Below are 26,566 nucleotides of genomic sequence, written 5' to 3'. Positions count from 1 at the left end.
AAATCCATTAGAGACCTGGTGCTTGAGGAAAACTCCCCTCACGGAGAATGCACATCGTTGTATGCATTGAAACATCTAAAGTTTCAGGTGTAGATTATCTGAGCTGATAACCATGCAGGCAATATCAAATTTCTATAAGCAATTTCTAGACAAAAGCTCCCTTCAGCCAACTCGGTGATCAGGTTTCCTGTGTGTAAGTGCACGCACATAATGGAACATTGTTTCAAGGTCTTTTTGTGCAACGTATTCACTTATCCATGGAAATTAAAATATCAGTTTTAAAATCTCAAATTTTAAGGAAAAAAAAAATTAAATATTTAGATTTGCAGCCAGAATTTTGGCACTTGGGATTTCTTGTTCACGAACTTCCATTTTCTGTAGTTACCAGAATATGCAGACAAAACCCAATCAAGATGACTTTTCTGGAGCTGGTGAGCACAAGTTAAGGACCAGACCACTGCATTGAATGACTGGGTGCTAGTCAGGTGTAAATCATTAGATTTGCTATTTGAAAGTGCCACATAGGAGGCACAGCAGCCAGGTTGGGCTCAAGATCAGGTATTTACCATTCCAGGAGCCCAGCCTTCAGTGTCAATCAGAAAGGCGTGTTAGGAATTCCCAGAAAAGGGTTTGAGATCAAAACTGAAAGTATATTTATGCTAATGAGTGTTTGGTTCTTCCCTATCACTTGTGGTCCTGGCTGCACAGTTCAAAGACTTCAAACAAAAATAACTGAGGAGGGTAAAAAGCAGCAACTTGCACAAAAGGGGAATAAAAGAGAACTGGGGTCTTGACTCTGGGAAAGACAGGACAGAGGGACAAGTGGGTAATAGATGTAGATGAAAATTGTGAATGCTAAATAGAGGTAATGGGGTAAGGGGCAATTCGTCACTGCTTGCCAAAAAAAAGAAATTGGGGGGAGTATTTCCCAAAAGAAATTGGGAGTATGTCCTGAAATGATGAGGCAGTGTGACTTCAACAAAGCCAACAGAGATGTTTTTCAGTTGATTAAGGCTGGTACACTCTTTACCTCCGGACTTACATCTTTAATTTGCGAATTTGCTTCACACTCCTCAAATCCTTGTGTTTTTCACGGTGAACGCCCCGTCCCCCGTCTCCTGCCCGCGGAGCGATGCTGCCCCTCGGTGCGACCACCTCCGGCGCGACGAGCATCCCTCTCTGCCCCCATCCCTCTCTGTCTGTCCCCATCCCTCTCTGTCCCCATCCCTCTCTGCCCTCCATTCCCGGACGGCTCCCGCGTTCCCCCCGGGCCGAGCGGCCCCTCCCCGCCGGGCCGGGCGGTGTCTCGGCGGCGCCTTTAACTGCGCCCCGTGATGTCACAGCGGTGGAAGCCTCGGGCGGGCGCGGAGCGGCGGCACCGCGGGGACCCCCTGAGCGCCGGGGACCCCCCCGAGCGGCGGGCCGGGTCTGGCGGGGCAGGATGGGGAGCCTCCAGCTGCAGGACTTCGTGGCCGGCTTGGTGGGAGGTGAGCGATGCCGCGGGCTCGGGGTGCGGGCGGCGGGGGGACAGCGAGGGGGCACGGGGGCCGTGCCTCGGGATACGATCCCCCCGTGTCACCCGTGGTCTGTGCCTTCTCCGCCCGGGCTCTCCCGCGGTTTGCTTTGCTTTGCTTTGGCTCGGAAGTGCCGTTTTAATCCCATTTCCACGGGCGGGATACTTAAAATTGAAGTTTCGGAGAGTGTGGTGCTGCGGAGCGGGAGCGACTTCCAGAGCCCCCCGCACACCCCCAGCCCCCGGCGGCTCTCCCGTCCGTGCCCCCACGGCTGGAAGAGCCGCTGGGCTCGCAGCACAACCCGGGGTTCCCCGGCCCCCCATCCACTGCCGGGCTCTGTCCCAGCCGTCCCTCTGCGGCCACCAGGCTGATGGCCAGGGCAGGGATTGATCCTATCTGCTGGGAATGCCGATGGCAAACACCGGGAAAGAGATACAAAAAAGAGCAGGAAACACAATGACCCGTAGAGGCGTCAGTAATGGCACACGGTTTACGGCACTGAGAGATGCCCACTGAGCTTCCCAGATGAGAGATGCCCACCGGGTTTGACAGCTGAGAGGGTGCCCAGCTCTGCTGCCAGGCTGCAGCAGGACAGAGTGTCCATCGGGGCATCAGCCACCCCAGAGCAAACCTCTGCCCAGGTGACCCCTCATCCAGGGGGTGTGAGGTGGCTCACGGGTGACCTGCCAGATGTGGTTAATAAGTGAGCTGACTCTGGAAGACCCAGAACCTCTGCCAAAAGCTTAGGTGAGCAGCTGATTCTTTTGGATCTCTGTAGCCTGCATCAGTCTGCCCCACTGACCTGTGCTGTTGCTGCACATCCCCAGGAGTGGGACAGGATGTCCTGGGGGTTGAACAGCCACCAGTGCTCAGCAGTGGTGGCAGCTGACAGTTTTCATGTGTAGCACTAGACCACAGGTAGTCTCAGGTCCAGGAGGAGAGGGGACATTTTAGAACACATTTTTGAGTAAAGTCATAATGTGTTGACCAAGGACATGATGCTCTTTTCAGTACTAATCCACTGTGGGTGAGAAATTTCATGTAGTCTCCAGAGCACTCCTGGGCACTGATTTGCACAGACTTGCTGATGAGGAAGCATCACAAACTACTCACCATCTCCACAAACCCTATAAACTGCCAGTGCTGTTTGCAATCAACACACACACTCATATCCTGGCCATGGCACACAGGTTGTTCCATTCTCCTGGAGAAGAGGGAAATGAAACTGTGCTCTGTCCTGCCACGAGAGCTCCTGGCAGTGAATATGTGGGTAGGTGGGTAGATGGTAAGAGAGAATGGGCCAGTTTCTCCCCAGAGAACCATGGGGAATGAGGCTGGATGGGACTATAGAGATCTATACAGAGGAAGATCCTCTTTATCTGAATCATTCCTGACAGACATCTCTACAAACTTCTCTTAAAACAGCAAAGGAGGAGGGGTTCACAGGTCCCATCAACAGTCAGCTCTAGGACAGCTCTCTCTGAGCCAGGAGAAAGCATTTCCTTGTGTCTGACTAGAATCTCACCATTCTGAGGCTAAAAATTTGTGTGAGCCTACAGGAATGCGAGAGGGGCTGGTCATGGACAGGACACACAAGCACAACACCTCCTTCTCTTGCTCAGATGCCTTTGAGATGTAAAGCTGATGGAGTCCAGGAGAGCATCCACAGGAGGATGTGGAAGTGTCTCTGCTCTGCTTTTGCCTGTTGTCAGGGACAGGGCACTATGCTGGCCATTACAACTGTGCCTATGGAAATCTCTTCTCCTCTCCTCTGAACCCATCACACCCTGTCCTGTCACAAAAGCTTCTTCAATGTTTTGTGAAATACTTTGTTTCTGTCCCCAGGAATTGCCAGTGTGGTTGTGGGCCATCCCCTGGACACGGTCAAGGTAAAACACTTTGAAATGTGCTCTCCTGTCACCACTCACTCTCTCCCTCTCTAGTCAATGTTTCAAAGGACCTTCACTTACCCCAAGGGGGAATTTAGCCAGGGTAGAAATGTTCTCATAGACTTTCCTCCTCTCCAATGCTCATTTTGAATGAGAAACTAGAAGAACTGGCTGATATGGGTGAGTTCTTCTGTGGAGGATTAATGCTGAAAATTAAACCTGGCCTTCCTTAATGTGTGGTTCACTGAACAGTTCTGCCAATGTTTTATTGGACTTTACCACAGACAACTATTCAAAGGGCAATGAGGGAACTGTATTTGTGTTGCTGCAGGCACATTTTTGTGTGTTTTCCTGCTGCAGGCAATGCTGGAAGGACAGAGTGCTGAAATTCTTATCCCAGGGCTGTGATACAGTATTTACAATTCCTACAAGACAATTATTCCTCAGAGGGAAGGGTTTAGAGAAGTAGGAAGATATTTGCCTGCATGGTGCAGACAAGCCCCTGCACACAGCAGTGCATCATGACTCAACCACGTCGACCATCCCTACTGATGCAGAGATAGAGAGGAAGATCCTGTTCCTTGCTTGTTTTGTACAGGCATGTCTGGGCAGCTCTCATCACTTCAGCTGCTCTGCCCGTGCTCAGCCTAGAGAACAGAAGGCTCCAAAGAGATTTTATTGTGGCCTTCCAGTACTTGAAGGGGGCCTAGAAGAAAGACACTTTTTAGCAGGGCCTGTTGTGATAGGACAAGGGGTAATGCTTTTAAACTGAAAGAGAATTGGTTTAGATTACATATAAGGAAGAAGTTTTATGCAGTGAGGGTGGTAAAACACTGGCACAGGTTGCCCAGAAAGGTGAGGAGATGCCCCATCCCTGGAAACATTCAAGGGCAGGTTGGAGAGGGCTCTGGGTAACCTGGTCAGGTTGAAGATGTCCCTGCTCACTGTAGGGAGGTTGGACTAGATGGCCTTAAAGGGTCCCTTCCAACCCCAGCTATTCTATGATTCCCTGATTCTGTATGCCCTGATCCAGTTCCAGCCTGGTTGATGGCACCAGACAGGGCTGCCAGTTGTGGCAAACCCAAAACCCACTGTTCCTGTTTGCACCCTAAAGCCCTTTGGAGGGTGATGGGGGCGAGGCAGGGTCCAGCACAGCCCACACCACATCCCTTCCCCAGCCATCCCAGCCATCCCCTTGCACACAGCTGGCTCTCCTGGGCTCAGCTGGCCAGTCCTCTCCTTCCTGAGCTTCTGAGGTGACACCAGCCCTGGGAGCATCACCGTGCACAGATGAGTGCAGACCCCACCCAGGAGGAGCCACAGGGCTGCTCACACGCCCCAGCCACGGGCAGGCTCTGCCCAGGGCTGCCAAGGCAATGCCCATCTCAGGCTGGTGGTCAGGGTATCATGGCTGGGTTTGGGGGAGTTTGGCAACCAGGATCTTGCTGGGAAACACTGAGTTTCTGCATGCCAAGCAAGAGCAAGCCCATCCTTCAAGTGTTTATAAAGGCAACTGTCAGGCTGCCCGCCCTGTTGTTGTGCCCTGGGAATACCAAGCAGGCAGACTTGCTATCTTTCCAAATTTAGGGGAAGGAAAGTGGAAAGGAGAGTTTTTACACAGCACCAAGCCAGCAGAAGGATTGCTCAGTAACATCTGCAGCCTCCAGGGGATGTGGGGGTTCCTTCCCCACCTGGGAGAGGAGGCAGGACTAAATATGAGGCTGGGTGGGGTACGTGGTACCCGCACCAGAGTTCCCATCAAGCAGGCTTCCTCCTTCAGCCTCCCTTCCCAGCTTTGCAGCTTCCATCAAACCCCAGGAGCTCTGGTTTTCCCACAGCCTTGCAAAACTCTGAAAGTTCTGCCTCTACTTACTTTTCATCCTCCTCATTGCATCCATTTCCCCAGAACTTTCTTCAGTTTCTGGGTGTCACCCAAGAGCCCTATCAAATCAAAACATAACAAACCAGAGAATTTTCCAGAGGAACATCTGTACTGGTATCAGCTGACTTTATCAGAGATGCCAGCAGGGATTTCAGCACTGGGTGTTAACAGATTAGCTAAGGAGTTTGTGTGCAAGAAACAGATTGTGAGGACATTCAGTTGTCCTCAGTTACTCAAAAAATATATTAACTTGAACCTCTAAATATCTGGTTACTGTGTAAGAGAAAAAAAACAAGCCCATGGAGGCAAAAAGGCAATGTCTGGGCTGAGCATTTGGGTGAAGGGCGGAGGGAGTTCAGGGCTGGGCACTGCAGTCACTCTGTCCTGGGGTGCAGCCCCTCCCCACTGTTTCCCCCAGCCCCCTTAACCCCGGTGCGAGTCACAGAGTGCACAGTCTGCACCCCTGGCCCGGGCCTGCCTGTGTTGCACAACGTGTGCTGTGTGAGCTATGGCAGCATCTTCATGTACCAGTTTGTTCCTGAGGGCTCAGTAAATATCCTGCTGCCTTTCCCGTGGCCTCTGGCTGTGCAGGAGCAGAGCAGTGATGCTCCAGGTGTGCAAACAGCTGCATGGAGCCATGCCAGGGTGAGTGGTGAGCCTGGGGTGAGGGGTCACCCCAGACTTTGGTCCCTCCTACTCGTGCCAGGGTCCCACTGCAGCCCCATCCAGCCTCTGGCAGGGCTCTGGGCCAAATGATTGTGCCATTCAACCTGCTATTTGGCATGCAAAAGGGCTCCCCAGGCGTGAACTCTGAAGGACACACACTTCTTTGGGCTTTAAATTCCCAGATAATTTCCTACTTCACCCTGGTGTCAGTCACCACCCTCACTCTGCTGGCTGCAGAGGGGACTGGGCACTGTCCCTCCAGATTTCATCTCAGCATTGCAATTCTGATGGATATGGTCAGAAATGCTGTCCCCATTCCCTAAAAACACCCCTGACAGAGCATGTGTGAGTGTCTTCCTATAAAAAATGAGCTCTGGCCTCAACCAAGATGAGTTGCTGAAGCCCCAGGTCCTGTGAAGTGAACAGTGTTTCCATTTCCTTGCACACCTCTAAGGCCAAAAAATGTATCCTTCCTTAAGATGTTTTTGGTGAAAATTTGTGAGCTGCTCGAATGAAAGATGATCTAAATATACGTGTGTGTGTAGATATATAAATATATATATGTATATGTGTGTGTGTGTGTATAGACGTGTTTGTACATAAGTATGTGTATCTATGAACATATATAACATACATTTTTGGTAAAAATGAGAAGGGGAAAGTACGTCAAATCCTACAGGCTTTGGCCATTTCTTACAGTTGTTGGAACCAAACTGCTTTCCAGAAACAAGTTGCCTTTGTTGGAAATTATATGAAAATGTATTTTTGAGTGAAGCATGGAGAATTCCGTAGATGATGCTGAATTATTTTGGCTCCATTTAGCATTTCAATGTCTTAAAATCCACCTTGGATCAGAAGGGCCCCAGGGGTCTCCCAGGGGAGCTCACCTCTCCACGCTTCAGCAACTCATCCCAGCCTTCCCTGAGAGCCTCCAGACGGAGGAGACCACACCACTCTCCAATTTCCACATAAATCAGGCCCTTGCCAGTGACAGCCCTGCACACCAGCAGCCTGCTGTGCTGGGACAGGGTGGCTGGTCCAGGCTGGAGAGCAATCTGACAGTCATCGATTCCAGATGTTGCCGAGAGCTTCAGACCTGGGAGATCCCTCTTAGCCCGGATTCTGCCAAAGTTCAAGAGGGTTAATGCACATATATCCTATTTTATTGCTCTTTTCTCTTTATGACTAAGGAAGGACATGCTCTCAAAGCAAAGTGCACATTGTTTACGGAGCATGAGCTGTTGTTGGGCTGGAAATGGGGGATTTTAATGGCCTTTTATGAATGTCTTTTGCAGACTCGTTTGCAAGCTGGACAAGGATATGGAAATACACTCAAGTGTTTTCTCACTGTGTACAGAAATGAGTCTGTAAGTGCTTTGTCTTACTTTAAATGTGCTGGTAGAAAGTGCAAGTCAATAAATAGATAAATACATAAAGCAATTACACAGAATGGCTGTTGGCACCAGCAGTTATATGAAGACCAATAAAGTTGGTGCCACTGAGCTGCAAATCCCTGCAGCCTTCTCTTGCTTATCTCTAAGGTAACCCTCTTGGTTACCCCTACAGGGAAAAGACAGATCCTTGGCATGGCATGATCAGGGTCTCCACATGGCTTTAACATCCACTGTGGCTCTTTTGCCTGATCCTGCTGGAAAAGGTCTCCCAAAGGGATCCTGCTGGAAAAGGTCTCCCAGAGGGATTCTGATGGCAAAGGTCTCCCAGAGGGATTCTGCTGACTCTGGTGAAGCCAGGACAGAAGCTGTCCCTGAGAGGGATTTTTACATGGGTTCCTGTGCTTTCACCATGTCCTGTGTTCTGCACAATCTTTGTAAGTCTTTAGCAGCATGAACTAATTTCCTTTGCTCAGCATGTGCAAACAGTTGGTTCCAGGAGACATCTGCCACTTGGATATGCATTTCAGTCCTGTCTATGGCAGGGCTTGGAACAAGATGACCTTCAAGGTCCCTTCCAACCCAAGCCATTCCAGGATCCCATGATTCCCGGCCTGACAGACAAGTTGGGGCTTACACTGCTCAGTACCGTTCACTCCCCTAACCCCTGCTCCCTTCCCTGGCTAGGTGACTGGCTTCTTCAAGGGCATGTCCTTCCCCATGGCCACCACAGGCCTGTACAGCTCGGTGGTGTTCGGGGTGTTCAGCAGCACGCAGCGGTTCCTGGGCCAGCTCCGCCACGGGGACGCGGCCGCCGCGCCCTCGCTCGCCGACATGACCGTGGCCAGCTCGGTGGCAGGGTTTGTCTCCGTGGCCATTGGCACTCCCGTGGACCTGGTAAAGATCAGGCTGCAGATGCAAACACAGCCCTACAGCAAAGGTAGGAAGCAGCAGTTTCTCCTTCCTTCCTCCGCCAGTCCTTGGTGCTTTGGGACAGCTTTGCCCCAGGGCCCGGCTCCCTGCTGACCTGTGCTGGCTCCCTGCTGACCTGTGCTGGCTCCCTGCTGACCTGTGCTGGCTCCCTGCTGACCTGTGCTGGCGCAGTGGGGCTAAAAATTCACCCTTTCTTCTCCCCATCCTGTTCAGCTCATGGGGAGAGTTTTTATCAGTGGCATTTCCAGGTAGTTGGGATCTCTGAGGAAACATGGGACAGGTGTGCTCAGGACCAGGAGCTGCAGGAACTGCGAGTCCCTGGGCTGTGGGGTCCCCTGGAGATGCCAGCAGCAGCACCACAGCTGCCAGCAGCAATGCCAGCTCCCCATCTCTGCGTGCTCTCAGTCCCACATTTGTCTGCCCATAAACCCCTCTCTGGTACTCCACCTCCTCTGTTCAACAGCAAAATTCTCCCATGTGCATTTGCAGACCACTGACTTATTTGGGGCAGGGTGCCAGGCAGCCCAGGCGTGGGCAGGATGGGTCAGGAGGGGGCACTGGCAGGATGGCAGGCGGCGGCTCTACCCCTGTCCACCAGCTGCAGGCAGAAGGAGCTGCTTCTGCTCTAGACAGCAGCTGAATTCCATTGCAGGCTGGAATGTCCATTTTTAAAACCTCCGTGCAGCTTAGAAACCTAGTGCCTTTTACAAAAGCAACTTGGTCTGCATGGGAAGGGCCAGACTCTGAAGGCATCAAGGCTTTCAGTGATGCCACTTGGCACCAGATGTGGTTAAAATCCATGAAAATCAGGCACATAGCCTTAAAATAATTTAGAAATCTCACTGGGCACACACCTATTGGGAGGTATGCCACACATCTAAGAAAAATCTGACCTGAAGTGTCTAAACACCTTTTGAAAATGGACTTAAGTACTCTTTCCTAAAACTTTTTTCCCACGCTACATATCGATCCCAGGAGAAAAAAAATGGGATGGCAGCAAGTTCTAACCATTGGCAGTGGGCTTTGGGGATGAGTTCTGTGGCAATGTATCTGTTCTAACTGTTGTGTCTTTTTTTTTCTTTGCAGCAAACGTTAAACTAAAGCCCACAGCTCCTGGATCTCCCATGTACCGAGGCCCAATCCACTGCTTTTGGACAATCCTACAGAAAGAGGGGATAGCAGGAATCTACCGAGGCACAGTGGCAATGCTCCTGAGGGATGTTCCCGGGTACTGCGTCTACTTCATCCCTTACGCAGTTTTCTGTGACTGGGCAACTCCTGAGGGATGCATTTCTCCCAGCCCCTTCTCTGTCTGGCTGGCAGGGGGGGTAGCAGGTAAGCACCTTTACTTCCTCACAACACTGGCACAGCAAGGACAGGAAGGTTCTTGGAGTGATTCCGAGAGTGACTCAAGGGCCACCACATCCTCCTGAACGCCAGGAGGGGACGTGGGACTGAACGACCTTCCTCCCCAGGGCCAGGTCCCCTGGCACCACAGCTGCACTTCAGGGCTTGGCAAATTTTATGGAAGTGTTATCAGACCTCCATCGGGCTCAGTGTCAGTGAGGAGGAAAAAAAAACGGTGCCCTCATCTCCTGGATGGCTCAGGGCAGCCTGGGTGTAACACTGCCAGTGACACGGCAGCCAAAATGCCACCAGAAGAGGACTTTAACCTGTTGGCTGCCCACCAGGAGGGTGTGCACCTCCCCACACGTAGCAGAAGCCAAGTTGGCTCTTACTGATCATCTTCTCCTTTTTAATGTGTGTACACCTGCCAGTAAGACTGGCTTGTCTGTCCCCCGCCATGCAGGAGGTCACCCCCACACCCACTCCCCATTTTTTGTCCCTTTCTAAATTTCAGAACCACAAAGGCAAGTCAATCCTTAGCTCAGGTAATGGTAACAAAATGCTTTCTCCATTTCTCCTCAAACAAAGAGGCCCCTGGCCCATCTGGACAGCTTTTCTAGAGTGCCCCAGCACTCATGTAGGTCCAAACAAACTCCTGTCTGACCAGCTGGGCCAGGATTGTGGTCATGTGCTGATCTTTCCAGAGGCAAACCACCCCACTCAGCAGCAGACTAGTCAATGCACACAGATGTTTCTTTAGAGCACTGACAAGGTGTCTGAGCTGTGTGGAGCCCAGTCCTGGCAACCCCAGTTGGACCTGCCTCTTATTGGCATTCTCAGCTCAAACTTTGCTTTACAATTATCAGAATTATCAGAAGACTCCGTTTTTTCCGAATTTGTCCCAAGTGGCAGCTCAGGCTCTTCCCACTGCGTGTCCATGTTCCACCAGAGGCACAGCAGGTTTTCACCTGGGGGAGCCCCTCCTGGGCTGCCTGTATCTGACTGGCAGCATAACCTCCAAAATTTCAATGCATCTTCCAGAAAGAGGGAACTTTGCTCCCAGAAATGCTGTTTCTGTGCCTGAGCAGGGTGAATGCCCTGAAATGAAAATTGCATGAATATGATGTTGTTGATGAGAGGTGAATTTTTGAGTTCACTGACCTGCAGGCAAGCAAATATAAAGAGGGAATGATTCAAATACTTCTGCATTTTTCTAGGAGCCATTTCCTGGGGATTATGCACTCCAATGGATGTTGTGAAAAGTCGACTTCAGGCAGATGGAGTTTATTTAAATCAGTACAAAGGGACCCTTGACTGCATCTTGCAGAGCTACCAGAACGAGGGCTTAAAAGTAAGTGATATTTGAAGTAAAATCTGGTTATTAGGCATTTAATTGTCAATTGGAAAATACAATGGCTGTTACAAACCTATCTGCAGGGTTGAGAGACAGCTAAAGCCAGTTACTGCTAAATTATTATAATGGCAGGAGGTAATTACAGTGCAGATCCTTTCTAAATCAAAATAGTGAGTAATGAGTGCAATAGTGTGCCTTACACAATGAGGAAATGAATGACTGGGGTCACACACCGCTGGTGTAATGAACCTCAAATAACACTTCATGTCAACTCACTTAATCATGAATATGATTTGACTTATCAGAAATCAGAGGTAGGAAAACTCACCTCAGTGTTTGCTTCTGCAAAATGCAGAGGTCAAATGTTCCCCAATGACTTCGGTGCCAATGAACTGACTCTGGTGGGACTGTGCTGGCACCCTGGGGGTGTGTGCTCACCTTGGGCAGTGCTCTGGTGGAACTTTGGCTTTGCACTGCTCACCCTCATTTTGCACCAAGACAGAGCTGATTGAAAACGTTCTTAAACAAGAATTGCTTTGGTTTCAAAGAGGAAGAAGGGCTGCGTGCCAAAAAACTTATCTCCTTTTTCTGGCTTTGTCTGTTAGTGTAATAAAAGATATCTGTTCTACCAGCAAACTTTGCTTCAGTTAAACATGAACGGCAGAGAACAAGGATTTGCAAATTTATTGTACTGCTGAGAGAAACATCTTCTGGCATTGAAATAAATCTGTATTTATCATCGGAACATCATGTGGGCTCTTAGCTCCAAAGTGTTGATTTTCACGTTCTGAGAGAAGCTTAACAAGTTACAAACAGAAAAACAACCTGCAAAATCACAAGTCGGTGTTATTTCAGTATTTGCCAACATGCCTTTGTGTTATGGCAGCTGTCACAGGAGCCTGTGGTCTGGTTCAGTTTTTGCCACTGGGTGAAGAAAGTCACAGTGATGTGAAGCACAAGCACCTGGAGAGATGCTGAGGACTGTCCATGGAGGGACAGGGTGCCCAGGCTCTTCATTCCATTTGGTGTGTACTTACACTGGTGGCTGAAAAGGGCCTTGCCATGTGTTCTCCCTTCTCTCTCCATCCTCATCACCTCCTTGTCCTGCCTGAATATTAACAGCCATGGTGCTTGGGGGTTTTGGCTGGAGGTCTGAGCTGCTTGCAGATTTTGTGCTGTCACACCTGGCACCCACATCAAAGCCAACAACAGGATTGAGTAATGGCTGATGGCAAGGCTGGATCCTGCTCTCATGAGGAAAATCTTTTGAAATGTTGGGAGCCACACAGCTGACAAACAGCCAGCTCAGGGCTGGATGTTTTCATTCTGGGAAAAAGGAACACCACTCACAGTGCTCCAAATAATTGCCTGATGCACACAAAGAAATGTAAATATAACACTTGTCTTTTTCCATAGCCAAATGTGTTCATTCTGAGGAGAGAAATTTATGCCTCTGGGCTTTTCATCCTAAATCTTCATTATTATTTAACTTGGTTCTCTTTTGTTACTTTATGGATAATTCCAAAAAATTGAATTTCCTCCCAGAAAATTCTCTTTCCTAGCAAAATAAAACATCCTAATAAAAAGAATAATATCCTACATATCCCAATACTGCAATTTCACATTGGAAGGTCCATCCTAAACTATGTGAACACATTTTGATACTGCCTCAAACAAGTCAGCACTGTGCTCTGGACTTACTGGATACAAGATATGATGGTGTTTAGTAGAGCTCAGTAATTTCAGGGGAAAGACTGGTTAGACTCTTAAATCCATGGACTTCTGGTTTTGGAGCCAAGATCTTCCACAGTTCCTTACAGTAGCTGTGGGAATTTTGCTGTTGTAAAGCCTGGAAAGGGGCTGGATTGCTGATGTTCCTTCTCATGTCCATTCTGAACTTGTGATGTTTAGATCAGTGACCAGGGTGATGAGCCTGGGTGGTGACTGGAGTGATTTGTGAGAAACAGGCCAACTGAGATACTCCCTGGAACCATAATTCTGTGACCAGGCTCACCCCAAAGTGGGCTGTGCACAGCCTTGCACACACCAGGGAATGGTGTTTGTGGTGAGGGGGGTTCAAAGGGAGATGAGTCAAGGCCAGAAGTCAGGAGTGACAAGACCCCCCTCCACTTTCCAAAGGCACTTTACTGTTCAAGATCTTAAAAGCTGCAGGGTCTTTCTCTCTTGTACATGCCAACACCTTTTAAAAAGTCTTATATTGAGCAGAATGAGGAATTCTGGCCGATGGTATTTATTATCTTGATGAGAGAAAGCACTGGGCTGTGTGTGGGTACCAAAGGTTGACCTTAGGAACACTCCTGTGAAAATATCAGCTTCTACTGAACATTTTTCCCAAAGGTGGTGGTGAGAGCTGGTTCTCAGCAAGGTACAGAGTGAGTCTAGTTTTCTGCTGATTGAGAAATTCCTTCTATGCTCAAAGGTGAAACCTGAAAACTAGTCCCTGTGGCTCAATGCCCACATCAGCAGGGCTGGCCCACGGCCACGCTGCTCCCTCTGCACCTGCCAAACACCCTCTGTGCCCACAGACCCAGCCCCGGGGGTCAGAGAATTCCCTGCAGGAAAACAACAGCCTTCTTGAACCCTTGGCTTTGCATGACACCCACATGCAAAGGGAAGGAAGGCCAGGCTGGACAAGGCTTGGAGCAATGAGGTCTAGTGGAAGGTGTCCCTGTCCATGGCAAGGGGTAGGAACATGATAAGCTTTAAGGAACATGATAAGCTTTAAGGCAGGTCCCTTCCAACCCAAACCAGTCTATGATTCTATCATTCTGTGACTGTACCAAGGTGGGACAACACTGGAAGATGTTTTAGACTTCTTGCTTTCTGTTCTACACCAGTGGCATTTTTTCACCCTTCAGCACTTGTAGATCTTGCTGGTATGTACAGATGGGGGTCCGTGGGGAGCACAGAGAACAATGACACCAAACCAGGGACTTTTGCCGTTGTGCTTCTGCTCTCCAGTGCAGACTTCAGCCAGGACCAGCAGTGAGAGCGCATCTTCCAAGCAAACCAAGATGTGGTGCTTCAGAATCCCACCGTGACTTCACTCAATGTTTTCTTCCCCTTCTTAAAATAGCCAGTTTGTTCCTATGCTCTAACCTTTCTCCATCCCCAACAGGTGTTTTTTAGGGGCCTCACGGTCAATACAGTGCGAGGATTCCCATCGAGTGCAGCCATGTTTCTTGGCTATGAACTTTCCCTCAAAGCAATGAAAAGAGGCCAAACTGAGACCAATCCCTAACTTCCAGGTCAGCACATAAAGCCCCTCTAGCTTTGCTAAAACCACAGAATTAATCTTTGAATCAAACAGAGTTGCAATTGCATTGATCCTCTGACAGTCAGATGACACGCGGGTACCTACACCTGAATAGCCACTTTTCCAAGTTGGGTCTGTGGGATTCAGGGCAGACAACAGATGTGCTGATGGATTTTAGTTTCAGTCCAGTTCCCCTGGAACTTCACTGCAATATGTTCTGATTGTCGAGATTGTTTTGATTAATGTCAAGCAGAAATGAAAATCTGAAGGGAGATTTTTCTCTAACACTTTATACGTTTTGCGATAGTCTCACCACGGTCCCTGAACAGTGTTCTTCCCTCCCTTGTTCCATCCACAAAGACCTGAAATTAAGCCTTTTTAAAGTGTCCTGACAAGTCACTGTGTCACTCTTTCCCTCATTAACCTAGGGTTGCACAAAGGAGCAGCATTACAAATATCTGATTAAAGAAACTTTTTTTAGCAGATTAAAAGAACACTGATTAAAGAAACTTTTTTTACTCACGATTATTCTTGGCGGTCTTTGCTGTTTTCTGCAGTACTTCATAAATCTCCTTCTTTCTTATTTCAGAAGTGTTGCCAAGAAGAACCAGAAAGCCCCCTGCTTTCCTGAGCCAAATCAGCAGTGTGGTGTTGGTGTGGGCTCAGCTGCTCTGACTGAAGACTCCCATCCTGCACTACAGCACCGGCTGGGACTGAGTCCGTGCAGGACTCCGAAAATGGCACCAGCTCAGTCAAACCCAAAGACCATTTTCTTATCAAATCCTTCACTCTGTTGACTAAGAACACCTCAATAATTGGTGGGCTTTTTCATCAGTGACATTTTTCCTGTTGAGCCAGGAAAACAACTCACCTCCCTTTCCCAAGGGATGTATCCAAACCCAGCCCATCTGACATCACCGAGGGAGCGTCTTTCGTACAAATAATGCTCATCTTTTGTGTGAACAAGGAGAGGAGGAGGTGTGGTGGGTACACAGGTGCTTTTCCTGTAGGAAGGTCTGGATTCCTATCAAATCCTAGCTTGCTTTCAGGTTTAAAGAAACAGATGATTCCTCCTGTACAAACACACACTCGTGTTTTCCATCACAGTTTGCCACAATGCAACAGATTATTATGAAAAAACATGAAGGGCTTCAACAACTTCAGTTTGTTATCCAAGTTTATATATTAAATTGGAAAACAGGAGGATGTTATATTCAGAGAACTAAGCTCCTTTTTTTATTCAGGAAACAATAAATCAAGTCTGCATTTCATGTAGAAGTCTGGCTATTGATTTACACAGCTTGCCTGGTGCAGGCCTCCAGGGACCTGCTGGAGTTATCTCAAAAGACCTTCTGAGCTCCCTGACACGATAGTCCAGCTTGACAACCACCAAATCCTGCAGACATCACTTCCCAGCCTTGAAGAGACCATCACCAAAGGAAGTCTCTTTAATACACAGAACACCTTCAGACCTCCAGCTCTTCACTGCACTCCCACTGAGAGCACTGGGGCAGACCCAGGTCTCTCTTTGGTCTACCTCAGCCTTTCAATCATTCCAAGATCTTTTACATCATGATTATTTCTGTTTGTGCTGCTGAATATCTCCATGATTTATTTCCTAACCATGGAGTTTTTGATGCCAAAACCCAAGAAGAACCAGCTTTGCTGGGAGAAGAGGGCTCTGGTGGCACTGGCAGGAGAGGCCGAGGGGTAGCTGGCTCACATGCAGAGGGACACACGGCATGGGGGAACAATCAAGGACAGCACTGTCCTTCAGGAAATGTTCTAGAAGGACAGCTCTTCCTCTGGAGAAGGACTCTGAGGGAAAAGCCCAACGATTGCAGTTTTAGCAGATGCCTTCAATAAGGGTTTCTGAAGACAATGTGGAGCAGCCCTCCAGCTTTCCTCCATGAAAGGAGGAGAAGGAAAGAGAAACTCCTACGTCCTCTTCCCTGGATGAATGGAGGGATTGGTGACCAGACTTGAAGGTTTCAGCAAAAAGTGCCTTAAACTTTGGATCTGGAGCAGCACTCAGAAATGGAGTCACCTACTTTGGGCTTCTCATCACTGGGGCCCAAATTAAAAACAGAGCGTTGGTGCCCCCAGAACTGGCCTTAAAAAGTGGAAGAACCAGCAACAGCTGGTGTTGCTTCATCTCAGGGCTCGCAGGCAAGGAGGTTCACAGTGCCCTTGACCTTGGTGAGAACACAGGGAACTGTTTTTGATAAACAATATGGATAAAATTGATGAGCCTTCACACAAGTATTTGTTGCTGGCTGCATTTAAGGATTCATCCTTTCCATGTTGCCTATTTTTATGCATGCATGTAAAACATGTTTTTTAGATGGATAATATCATGTGTCTCCAGGGATAATACTTGGGGAGACTGTTTTTTCAATGCAAATAAATGGTGTTGCTTATGTGCCTGCATTATGTAAAAATGGCCCATGAATTAATTAAACTGATCAGGTTCACAACAAGCTGTGTATCTGCACGATCCTGTCCTCATGGTGCCCATGTTCAGTCTGTTCAGTGCCCCCCGGGCATAAAGCCCTGAGACCCACGTTGGAGTTGCATGGTGATCTTTCCTGTTATTATTCATCCAATTAAACCAGTTTTGAGATGGGTGCCCAGGATTTACTTGGACAAAGCTCTTGTGTAACACACACCTGCCAGAAGGAGCTGTCAGAGAGAGCTGTGGGGAACCTGGTATGGAAAGGGAGCAGAGGGAAGAAAGCTATTTGATATATTATAAATATATATGATATAGATATAGTATAAAAAAACAGGAAGAGCAAGTGGGAATTGAATATAAAGCTTTGGCCACTTGATGGCATCCTCATCCCTGTCAGGGCATGGCAAGTGCTGCTCACTGGAGCTGCCAGGCCTCCTCTGTGTCTTGCTCTGTTCGACCCCAAGCCCAGGTTTGCTGGCAGACCAGCACACACTCCCTTCCCCATGGGCACACTGGACAGCCTCTGGGTGATTTTGGGGTGACTCTGCCCTGCCTGCCAGGTGGCTGCCCTGGTCCAGCAGCATGGGAGACAAGCCTTGGACACACTGGTTAATCAATGCATCACCCCATCCCTGTTCACAGAGTGAGGTAAAGCAACACCAGGCTAGAGCACGAGGTTCCGAGGGGGTTGGCAGCCCTGGCCACTGTGCAGGAGGTTGAGCTGCCTCTGGGTCACTGTTGATGTCCAAGGACACCTTAGGGTTGGGTCAAGCAGCTTTTGGGGCGCAGCACTTTGTGGCACCCATCGCTGTGACCAATCTCATTCTGGAAATGTCCAAGGCCAGGTTGGACAGGCCCTGCTCTAGTGGGAGGTGTCCCTGCCCATGGCAGGGGGGCTGGAAGGAGGGAAGCTTTAAGGTCCCTTCCAACCCAAACCATTCCATGTTTCTATGATCCCTGCCTATGGAGCCCCACAGACAGTTTGGTCTTGCTTTTGCAGTAGGGAGTGTGTGGCTGTGTCACCAGTGAAAGAGGTGGCGGGGTGGGGTGACACCACAGGGGGTCAGCCCCATGTCCCAAAGATGAGGGATGGCCATCACAATTTATGCACACAGAGACTTGACAGGTCTGTGTCTTGTGAATGATCTTCTCCATGATTCATGCAAATGCATTAGTTTTTAGAGCTTATATCATTATCCATGGGTAGAAATTAGGATCTCTAAGGAATTTTTGGGAATTTCTGGTGCTGTGAGTTTAAAGCAGGCAGGCAGGCAGACATACACACAGCTGATTCAACGGGGCACTGAGTGCATGTGTTGGTGATTTTGTCCCTGAGCTACACAAAAGAAAAATCCCCCGTGTCAGGACACGGATCAGCTCCTCTGCCAGTGCTGTGTCCGTAGTGACCTGCCATCAGTGACACATTCCACTCACATGCTGGAGTGGACAGAGCCACCTGCTTGATAGCTTGTTCAAGGTCCTTACAGAGCCACTCGTTTCTAAGATAAAAGCAGTAAATCCTGAAATTGTCAAAAAAATGAGAAGGGAGACCAGAACGCCCAGGGATACCCACTTCTGGTTTTGTTGCTTGGATTATGAAAGCATACTAGACCTGTCATCCCTCTAATATGTCTGTAATTGCCCAACTTTCATGTCTCTGGTGGCATTCCAGCTCTTACAACAGCTCTTGTTTAATGAGATGCTGGCCGTGTAGCTGTTTTTAACAGTTTATACACTATTTAGTGCTATGGAAGGAAAAAAGGTAACAGCAGCTGATTTTCCCATTTGAAATAAACTGACCAACCAGGAACCAAGTGAAAAGCTGTTTTTCTAGAAAACAGCCCTGACCTGGAGGAAGGTCTCTGGGGTTGGGAGAAGCTTCATGATGCCCATGGGGCGTGGGGCGGAGAAGACTGGGGCTGCCCAGCAGTTTTAGCACTGACTGAAGCCCTGCCTGTAAAGGTCTGTTCCAACCTAAATGATTTTCGGATGGCTCTGAGCCAGGCTGAGATTTCCTCATGCCTTGGGAGTCCCTGCTTGGCGTGTCCCCACCACAGGGAAAGGCAAGATCACAGTCCCCATCTCAGTTTCTCTTTTTCTGTTGTACTCTGAGACAGAGGAGTAGCATGACATCCTCACAGGCATTAAGATATATCTCCTTGGTTTAATCTGAAGTTCTTGCTTTGTCACAGAGGCTGTTGTAGTAGAGATTCCTCTCCTACACACGGCAGTCATGTCAGCCAAGAAGGCCAAAGCCTGTCTTGTACCTGTGAAGAAAAAAGGTGAAGTGTGGAGTCGGAAGAAATGGTGAGATCCAAGAAGACAAGTGGGAAGAAGTTCAAGTGCTAAAATGAATGTAAACTGCACAACAGCTCCCTTCCTCTAAAGACATCATCTTCCTACATATGGTCCCTTAGTGATGCATACACTGATCAATGCCAACCTAGACAAGCAGTATACAGAGTATCCTTCTAGACACAGGCTCCAAAAGGAATGAAACCACACAGAGAGGGGAAATTTAAGTAGTCACACTGATTTTTAAGGCCCTTCTTTCAAACTGTAGAACCTGTGCAGCTCCAGAGTCAGACCCTAGTGGAACAATCAGCCTGTTAGGAGCCATACATGCAGCGAAGGAGAGTGTCTTTCTAAGGAGGTCTCAGAGGTCCCAAATGGAGTTTCACTGTAAAATATAAAATGCTGGTTACATCAAGAAATCTTTTCTTAGTATGGGTGAAATTCTAAGGCTACAGGGCTGTAGAACACATAAACTCTGAAAAGAATATGAAGGTCCTCTTGAATGATGGAGAAAGCAATGTACCCCAAGAGGAAACATTTGGAGAAACCAGAACCTTGCCAGTGTGGAAGGACACGCTGAGACTGCCCTGCCACCGGCACCTGTGTGGCCTCACCTGCTGCAGAAGCACTTATGGAGCTCATCTCCTGTGTTTCAAAACATTTTAGCACTAATGTAGCCTGCTTCACACACAGAACAGAAAATGCTGCCAATTCTCATGGAAAAGGGCCAGCCTGTTCTTACTCATACAGCTAGGTGGGAACCGGCCTCATTACCGAGTGACGACTGCCGTGTTCCTCGCGAGCGCTCCGCAGGTGGATTGTCAGTGCTCCCAGCAGGAAAAGCGAGCTGTGGAGCAGGGCTGGCTGCTGAGGAGCTCTAGCCCAGCCACAGAGTGAATGCCTGGTGCTGGCTGTGTGTCCTGAGTGTTCAGCCTCTCTCTACGAGCCGTGCTGAGTGGGAAATCCAGCCCGCGGGGTCATCGCACAGCGGGACAAGCAAGGAAGGGTGAGTGGACTTGTGATGTGAGAGAGCTCAGTGTTTCTCTTTCCTGATGAAAGCAGTCAGGACACAAAAGAAGACACTGAAGTGAGAGCAGTGGTATCAGGAGAAAACTTATAATACAAGAGAACAGGTGACTCTGTGGTCAGTTCCTGCCTTCTTCTGTCTCCTTCTGGAGATGGTTGGTTGTGGGAAGCACCTGCACTGTGCATGACACCCAGAGTGGCTGGAATGTTGCTATCAGGGCTTTTTTGTTTCAGATCCCTCAGCTCTTGCTAAATATTATTGCAACATGAAGAGCTTGGGATAACCCAGGAAAGCTCCAGTGACTGTCCTGTTGCATGAAACAAGGAGGACTTGCAGCTCTGAAGGTCTCTCTCGTGTGCTCTGCCCTCTCCTGAGTGCCGCTAGTTTTTGTTAGTAAGCTTAAATGGTGTCAAATTAATTAACACTTCTGAAAATAATGAGAGCTCAATTATCTACAGTCCTGAGGACATCCCCTGGTCCATCTGCTAGGGCAGAGCACAGGGTGTGGCTCTCAGGGGGTGCCACTACCCTCTTCAAACTGGCATATGAAATTTTCCCTGAGTTCATCAGGATTTGATGCCTTTCTGTCATAAACAATATTGGTATTGCTGTGCTATGGTTTACCCTTTCACAAAGGAATTACAATGCCCCTACTTTCTTTCATTTCTGCATTAGTATATGTCATCTTTATCTAAAAGAAAGGGAAAAAAAATACTCCAAGCCACCTTATCTCTGGAAAATGAAACTATGAATAACATCTCTTCATTTGTGGTCTTTGCAGCCCTTCTATTTTGATCAGTGCACACATCAAATGTAAAGCAGCTTCCTTTGTTATCTGGGTGTTTTTCCTCTACAGGGAGTCTTTTTTTCTATATTAGAAAACCCAAACTGAGCAGAGTTTCCTGGAAACTCTACACTGGGATGCAAATTCTTTCATGAGAACTCAGATCTGGAGGTTTAGGCAAACGATGTTAAAATATCGATCTGGAAATTGGATGTTTGTGCAGCATTTTCTGTCATTCAACCTATCATCGAAGTAAGTGCATTGAAAGAAAATACATCCCAAAGTATTTACACATAAACCAAAAATGTATAGGACGTTAGATGAGGATTTCCAAAGCAGCCAGAGCAAAGTGCCTGTAAGAGATCATAGAAATGTCTTGGAGAGTTTTGTGTGTTCACCTTTTCCAATTTTCCTTTCACTTGAAAATTGTTGGGCTGCCCTGGTGCTGGCAGTACCCCTGGTGATGGAGATCTCTGCCCCTTCCTTATTCTGCTCCTCCACTGCACCCTGTCAGTGGGTAGGGAAGCAGTAGGATATATGGGGATGTGCCATCATTTCCTCTCCACATTTTGGACTGTATTGCTGAAAGAGAGATTAAGGGAGCAGAACAGAGGATGATCAGCCACCTAGACATGAGGACAGAAAATTAGCCCACAAATAATAACCTATTTGTCAAAATACAGTGCTGCAGCTCACCATCAGAATGAAGAGTTTTAAAATATCAAAGCTAAACATTTGAAGATTCTATTAAAAAGTTGGTCTTTCTGCTGGGATGGCATCAGATATCAATTTCTACACTCCTTGGATCAGCCTCTAAATGTCAGAACAGAGCCTAAGCTCTCTAAAGAGAGGCTGCAACTGGTGCCACTCGCTCCTGCACCTCATCCATCTCTGCTCTAACCAAGACAGGGAAAGTTCTTTTGCTGCCAGTTTGACTTCTGGTGATTTCTGTTTCACTCTAAATTGGATGCAGCTTCTCTGACGACCCATTTGCCCTGCAGCAACAACAGTGTGAGTGGGATCTCACTGAGCAATCAAAGAGCAGTGCAGAGATGTGGAGATAGCGCTGGCACTGCTGGCAGGGAGTGACTGCCAGGAGGAACCGGGTCTGGGAGCAGCTCCAGAGAAGCTCTGGAAGCTCTGCCACTCTGATTTTCAATTAGAAACAAAAACACAGATCTTGCCTTTTGGGCTGTAGGCCTGGGAAGAAGTTATCTAAACTGCTCATTGCCCGTAATTACACTGTCCATAATTACATCTCATGTACAGAAAGGTCCTAATTATGTATCTTGCATATGATTTACACCCCCAATCACTTTATGCCATCAATTGTTTTCACTTATAGAGCATGGCAGCTACACTGAGACATCATTCCTTAGGTGATGAGGCCCTAGAGACCCTGCTAAGTATATCAGATTTTGTAACACCCTTGCCAAGACAGTGTAGCGGTTCCTGGGAAAAATTGTATCACTAATGAGCATAATTTCCTTAAAAACAGACACAGTGGAACCTCCTGGCTGTTATGAAGAGCATCTTGCCCCTCTCTGCCATTGTTACCTTATTCCTTGCACAACCTTGGTTAAACCAAAGATACTTGTGAATTCTTTCCTTTAAAAGAACGTAAAATCTTTTTTTTTTCAACCATCTGAGAAAAAAGTGTCTCACAAATGTTACACATAATTTATTTTCTTCAGGAATTTGTGCTTTGGACTAATTGCTCTCACTCTTGCTGTGGTTTTACTGGCTGGAGAAATAGAGAGCAGCCTCCCCATTGCTTTGAGCCAGGACCAGTTTCCTTGAAGGATATCTACCTGTAAATGAAGTCTCTCTATTGCTTTTCAGGGAATCCGAGGCTCTGAATTGCTAATCAATTATTTTAGTCCTTCTCTAACCATCCAGTGCCCTGAAAGGTGCCCCTGCCCTGCTCATGGATGCCAGCCATCCCCACGGTGTGTTTGTGCATCTGTTGATCATAACACAACCTGCTGCCATCAGCTTTAGCTGCCAAGGGAGGATCTCTGGCTTTTTCTAGGTATTCCCTGGGGCCTGTGTGTGAGCTGTACCTGCCTAATGGGATGTGTACACTTTCCACCAAATCCCCTATGGGCAAATTTAAAAAAAAAAAAAGGCAGGAAACATCCACTCCAGAGTGGAGCTGGTGCTGGGTGTGCAGGCAGGGAGGCAGGGGCGGGAGAAGCAGGCAGGTCTTCCTCCATTCCCCTTGCTGGCAAGCAAAGCCATTCTCAGCCAAAAGAATCCCTTGCTGGTACACAAATGCCAGAGAAAAAACAGCTACTTGCAACCCAATGTTTTCTCTTTCCAGGACAGTTTCCAGAGGGATCTCACTCATCCTTCAGCCAGACTGACCAGAAAAAGGCTCAAGCTTTTGGAGAAGACCTTTGAGGCATAATGGGACTTAAGGCAAACAGGAGGGAAGCTTAGAAGTCAATACTGGGGATTTTAAAGGAATCTGAAGGGCTAACACTTGCTTTGGCAAGGTGTGCAACTTGGAAGAAGGACACCTCTGTGGCCAGGGAGGGCTGTAGCCAACATTCACCTCATTTGGAGACGCCATCTGAGAGGATTTCCAAGTTAATCACACTTTGGTTACCTAGGACTGGTAACCATAGGGTGGGATGAGACGCTGTTTGCACCCTGAGGGCCCCACCCTGAGCTGCACCCTGGGGCACCTGCTCTCAGCAGAGGTGGGATCACACTCCAGGACCATGGGATCACTCCTCGGATGCAGCAGCTGTAATTCAGTGTGACAGCTTGTCCAGGCACTGCCCCACCACTGTCCATCCGTCTTTCTGCCCCACAGACCCCTGCAGTATCACCCACTTTCTCTGAACAAGGTCCTGCCCTGAATCTGGGGAGAAGCCACCCTGCAGCACATCAGTTGGCTTTCTCAGGGACTCTGGCAATGCTGAACATTATCATCACTTTGCTTTCATGGAACTATAACTTACACGAGTGCAGGGGACAAAACCCACATCTGAAAAAAAAAAAACGCTTTCGTAGATTTTTAACCATTGTTTCCTGCTGGGGTGTGATATCATAATGTTCAAATTAATCACTTCTGAGGAGCATTTGTGAATTTCCAGAGTGCTGAAGAAAAGTCACTGCAGTAGGTGACTCAATTCCACGTTTGATTTCGTTAAAATGCTGTCCAAGATAGCGGGAAAAAATAGTGGGCACCTGGTATCAGTTTTATAATTGGGTTTTTCCATATTAGAATGGGAATTTTGTGAAGACTCAATTAAAAGGAGCGTCCTCCCGTTCTTCTGTCACCCATCAGACTGAGTTGACATGACTGCCAGCATGCTGTCATACATACTCTTCTCTTGCCTGCTGCTCTCTGTGCAAGCAGAGCACTATTGTGGGGGCCGGGAAATTATCCGCTACACAAAGCGGCTGCTTGTAAGTGGCTCTTTAGCACCTTCCTTCTCTCAAGCTGCACGTTTGTGCAGGAGATGGGCATAAATCCTGACTTCTCACTTGCTGTTCTTCCAGGTTGATAGTTCCCTGAGTTGCCCCTGTAGGCAGACAGCTGGCAGCGTGAGTACACGGCTTTTGAGAATATCAGACTTAGACAAATCTGTATTTGTACACTGAATGCTGGGTTTTAACCCTCGCTCTTTTCATTTTCAGTCATGTTCGTGTCTTCCCATTCCTGAGGTGAGTATATTTTTTTGTACCTTTTGTAGATGCTAAAGAAGTTTGGTATTAACTGAGTTTGCTAAGTTTGCTCACTTTGCTCCTTACATAACTTTTGCTTTCAGTTATGAGGAAGATTTTAAATGCACCAATAGCAGCAAAACTGATCTTGATGGACAGTGGTGGGGAGGGAAGCAGAAGCCCTCCCATTACAGTGCAATCAGGAGCAAGCTCAGAGGCAAAAGTCCTCCGTGGGCTTGATTTACATATCAAGAGAAACAGGCTCTTGCTTTGAAAATCTCTGCAAGCCTTTGTTTTATGGTTGGGTGCTTAAATACTAAAAGAACCTGGGCCAGAGATGTCACCCTCAGACTTAGCTCTAGGTGTACCCAGCACTATGCAATTCTTTTAAGCCTCCTCAGATACAGTGAAGCCCCAGCATCAGCTGAAATTATACTTCAAAGAGGTTCCTTTTACAGTTTGAGGTTTTCTGAGAGATGGGACAGGTGTTTCTCATGGCACACATGAGGATTCAGTGTTTCACAATCCCCCCGGAGTTCCTGCAGCAGTTTCCAATACATTGCAAAATCATTGCATTTAACTGTGACCTGCTGCCATATTGAGGCACACAGATTTCTTCTTTCTGTAGATAAACACAAAATGCAGTCTAGCTTTTTCTAATTCCTTCTTCATTTACCAGCCTGGCCACGAACTGCCATGCTTTGTGGAAGGAACCAAACACATGCTGAAAACCAACATGTCTTCCAAACTAGTACTTGAAAGGCTTTACCAGACCTTCCAGGCTCAGCTGGACAGAAACCTCTGTGAAGTAAGACTTCCTTACTTTTCTACAGATCTTTATCTATCTTTTACAAAAGGGATATAACACATGTAATGTCTAATTTAAACTTTTGTAGAGAAGTGTTTAATTAATTTCAGATGTGTTTTAAATGCCCATTTTGTGCAGGTATGATAACTGCAACAGTGGAAAGCTGTTACAGCTGGCAGAGGGAGGAGGGAGATGGGCTCTTTCTTCCCTTCTCCAAACCCTTTTAGCATGAGGACCTTTAAACAAAGATCTCTGGGAGAGGAGCAGTATTTAAATTGCTTTTCTACTCTCCTTTCTCCAAATGTGTTTAGATATTAAGTAAAAACTGCAGAGTGGCTGTGCAGGAGCTGCAGGGCTGGGGCCAGGTGGGCAGAGCGTCCTTCCCTCTGCAGCATAAATTCCACCTAAGCTGCAGCTTCTTCAACAGTTCTTGGGCATGAACCACTGCTGTGATTGCAGCATCTTTGAGCCTGTGGTGATGCTCTCTGGGGGCCCCAGGTGCCTTTTCTGAGGCAGTGAAACATCCTTTATTGTGTAATTCTACGAGGCACAGAAGATGCTGACAGTGCAGTGTTTCCAGCTCCTTTAAGCAGGCTTCAAACTTGCAAGGAAGGAATATTGTCAGGATGGCCTTGCAATCCCAGGCAGACCAGTCTTACCCAGCTTCTCACACCATCTGCCCTGTTTGCTGGGTTGGAACAGTCTGGTTTAAATGACTTCAGCTACAAGTATATGACAATCCAACTGTCACCTTCTTAGTCACCATGAAAAGCCACTCTTACACTCACTGCTTGAGGAACAATTGCTTTTTGAATTCTTGTGTAGCTCCAAATAACGTATATCTTCACTGTGTCTTCTGAATTCTTTATTTTATCATAAAATCTTTGCTAACCCAATCTTTGTTCTTCCCATCCCAGAGCCTGCCACGTGGGGATCAATGCCAGTACAAGACCAAGGGAACTGTGACAGAATTTCTGAATACAATCCTGACAACCTATCAAGCAATTAATAAATCCAGCCCTTAATTTAAAAAAAAAAAAAAAGCTTTAAAAAAACCCCAAACCCTTTAAAAAAGAAGGGGAACAGAAAAGTTATTTATTGTATTTATTATCCACCTGAAATATATAAGGTAGATATAACAACTGCAATAAAATTATAATTTACCTGAGCACTAAAAGTATTTAAGAGTCTTCATTTTATGTTTTATACTTGGTGAAAGGTTGGAACATCCTACTTTCATACCAGTAGGTATCAAAATGCATATAA

The 26,566-nt window shown here is 47.6% G+C and overlaps 2 protein-coding genes across 6 annotated transcripts; both read left to right on the top strand.

Annotated features, from left to right (window-relative positions):
* Positions 1-1,370: 1,370 nt before the first annotated feature.
* On the top strand, positions 1,371-20,535 carry SLC25A48 (solute carrier family 25 member 48). 5 transcript variants are annotated; one of them, XR_001878271.1, is made up of 9 exons: positions 1,371-1,487; positions 3,360-3,403; positions 7,247-7,318; positions 8,030-8,282; positions 9,362-9,610; positions 10,840-10,973; positions 11,609-12,017; positions 19,232-19,233; positions 20,525-20,535. XR_001878271.1 is itself a non-coding variant. In XM_017836090.1 (8 exons), exons 1-7 carry the CDS (start codon positions 1,442-1,444, stop codon positions 14,236-14,238), a joined length of 918 nt encoding a protein of 305 aa, XP_017691579.1. In that variant the 5' UTR covers positions 1,371-1,441; the 3' UTR covers positions 14,239-14,245; positions 14,846-16,694. The 5 variants fall into 5 exon arrangements, 4 of the variants coding, with proteins under 4 accessions (XP_017691579.1, XP_017691576.1, XP_017691577.1 ...); XM_017836090.1 differs by lacking the exons at positions 11,609-12,017; positions 19,232-19,233; positions 20,525-20,535 and adding exons at positions 14,116-14,245; positions 14,846-16,694 and having other exon boundaries at positions 9,365-9,610; XM_017836087.1 differs by lacking the exons at positions 11,609-12,017; positions 19,232-19,233; positions 20,525-20,535 and adding exons at positions 14,116-14,245; positions 14,846-16,694.
* Positions 20,536-24,123: 3,588 nt separating this feature from the next.
* Positions 24,124-26,325, top strand: IL9 (interleukin 9). The gene is made up of 5 exons (XM_017836050.1): positions 24,124-24,234; positions 24,328-24,372; positions 24,466-24,492; positions 25,172-25,300; positions 26,218-26,325. Exons 1-5 carry the CDS (start codon positions 24,124-24,126, stop codon positions 26,323-26,325), a joined length of 420 nt encoding a protein of 139 aa, XP_017691539.1.
* Positions 26,326-26,566: the final 241 nt, after the last annotated feature.

This window comes from Lepidothrix coronata, unplaced genomic scaffold (genome assembly GCF_001604755.1).
Source record: "Lepidothrix coronata isolate B3197 unplaced genomic scaffold, Lepidothrix_coronata-1.0 Scaffold269, whole genome shotgun sequence".
Taxonomy (NCBI): Eukaryota; Metazoa; Chordata; class Aves; order Passeriformes; family Pipridae; genus Lepidothrix; species Lepidothrix coronata.
This window is presented reverse-complemented; position numbering and strand designations above follow the sequence as displayed.

Bases quoted from the DNA above. Each gene is read 5' to 3' on its own strand.
- SLC25A48 (XM_017836087.1), top strand. From the start codon at position 1,442: ATGGGGAGCCTCCAGCTGCAGGACTTCGTGGCCGGCTTGGTGGGAG. The intron at 1,488-3,359 runs GTGAGCGATGCC...TTCTGTCCCCAG, and splicing joins CGTGGCCGGCTTGGTGGGAG to GAATTGCCAGTGTGGTTGTG. The intron at 7,319-8,029 runs GTAAGTGCTTTG...TTCCCTGGCTAG, and splicing joins CTGTGTACAGAAATGAGTCT to GTGACTGGCTTCTTCAAGGG.
- IL9 (XM_017836050.1), top strand. From the start codon at position 24,124: ATGACTGCCAGCATGCTGTCATACATACTCTTCTCTTGCCTGCTGCTC. The intron at 24,373-24,465 runs GTGAGTACACGG...TTTCATTTTCAG, and splicing joins GTAGGCAGACAGCTGGCAGC to TCATGTTCGTGTCTTCCCAT. The intron at 25,301-26,217 runs GTAAGACTTCCT...TTCCCATCCCAG, and splicing joins TGGACAGAAACCTCTGTGAA to AGCCTGCCACGTGGGGATCA.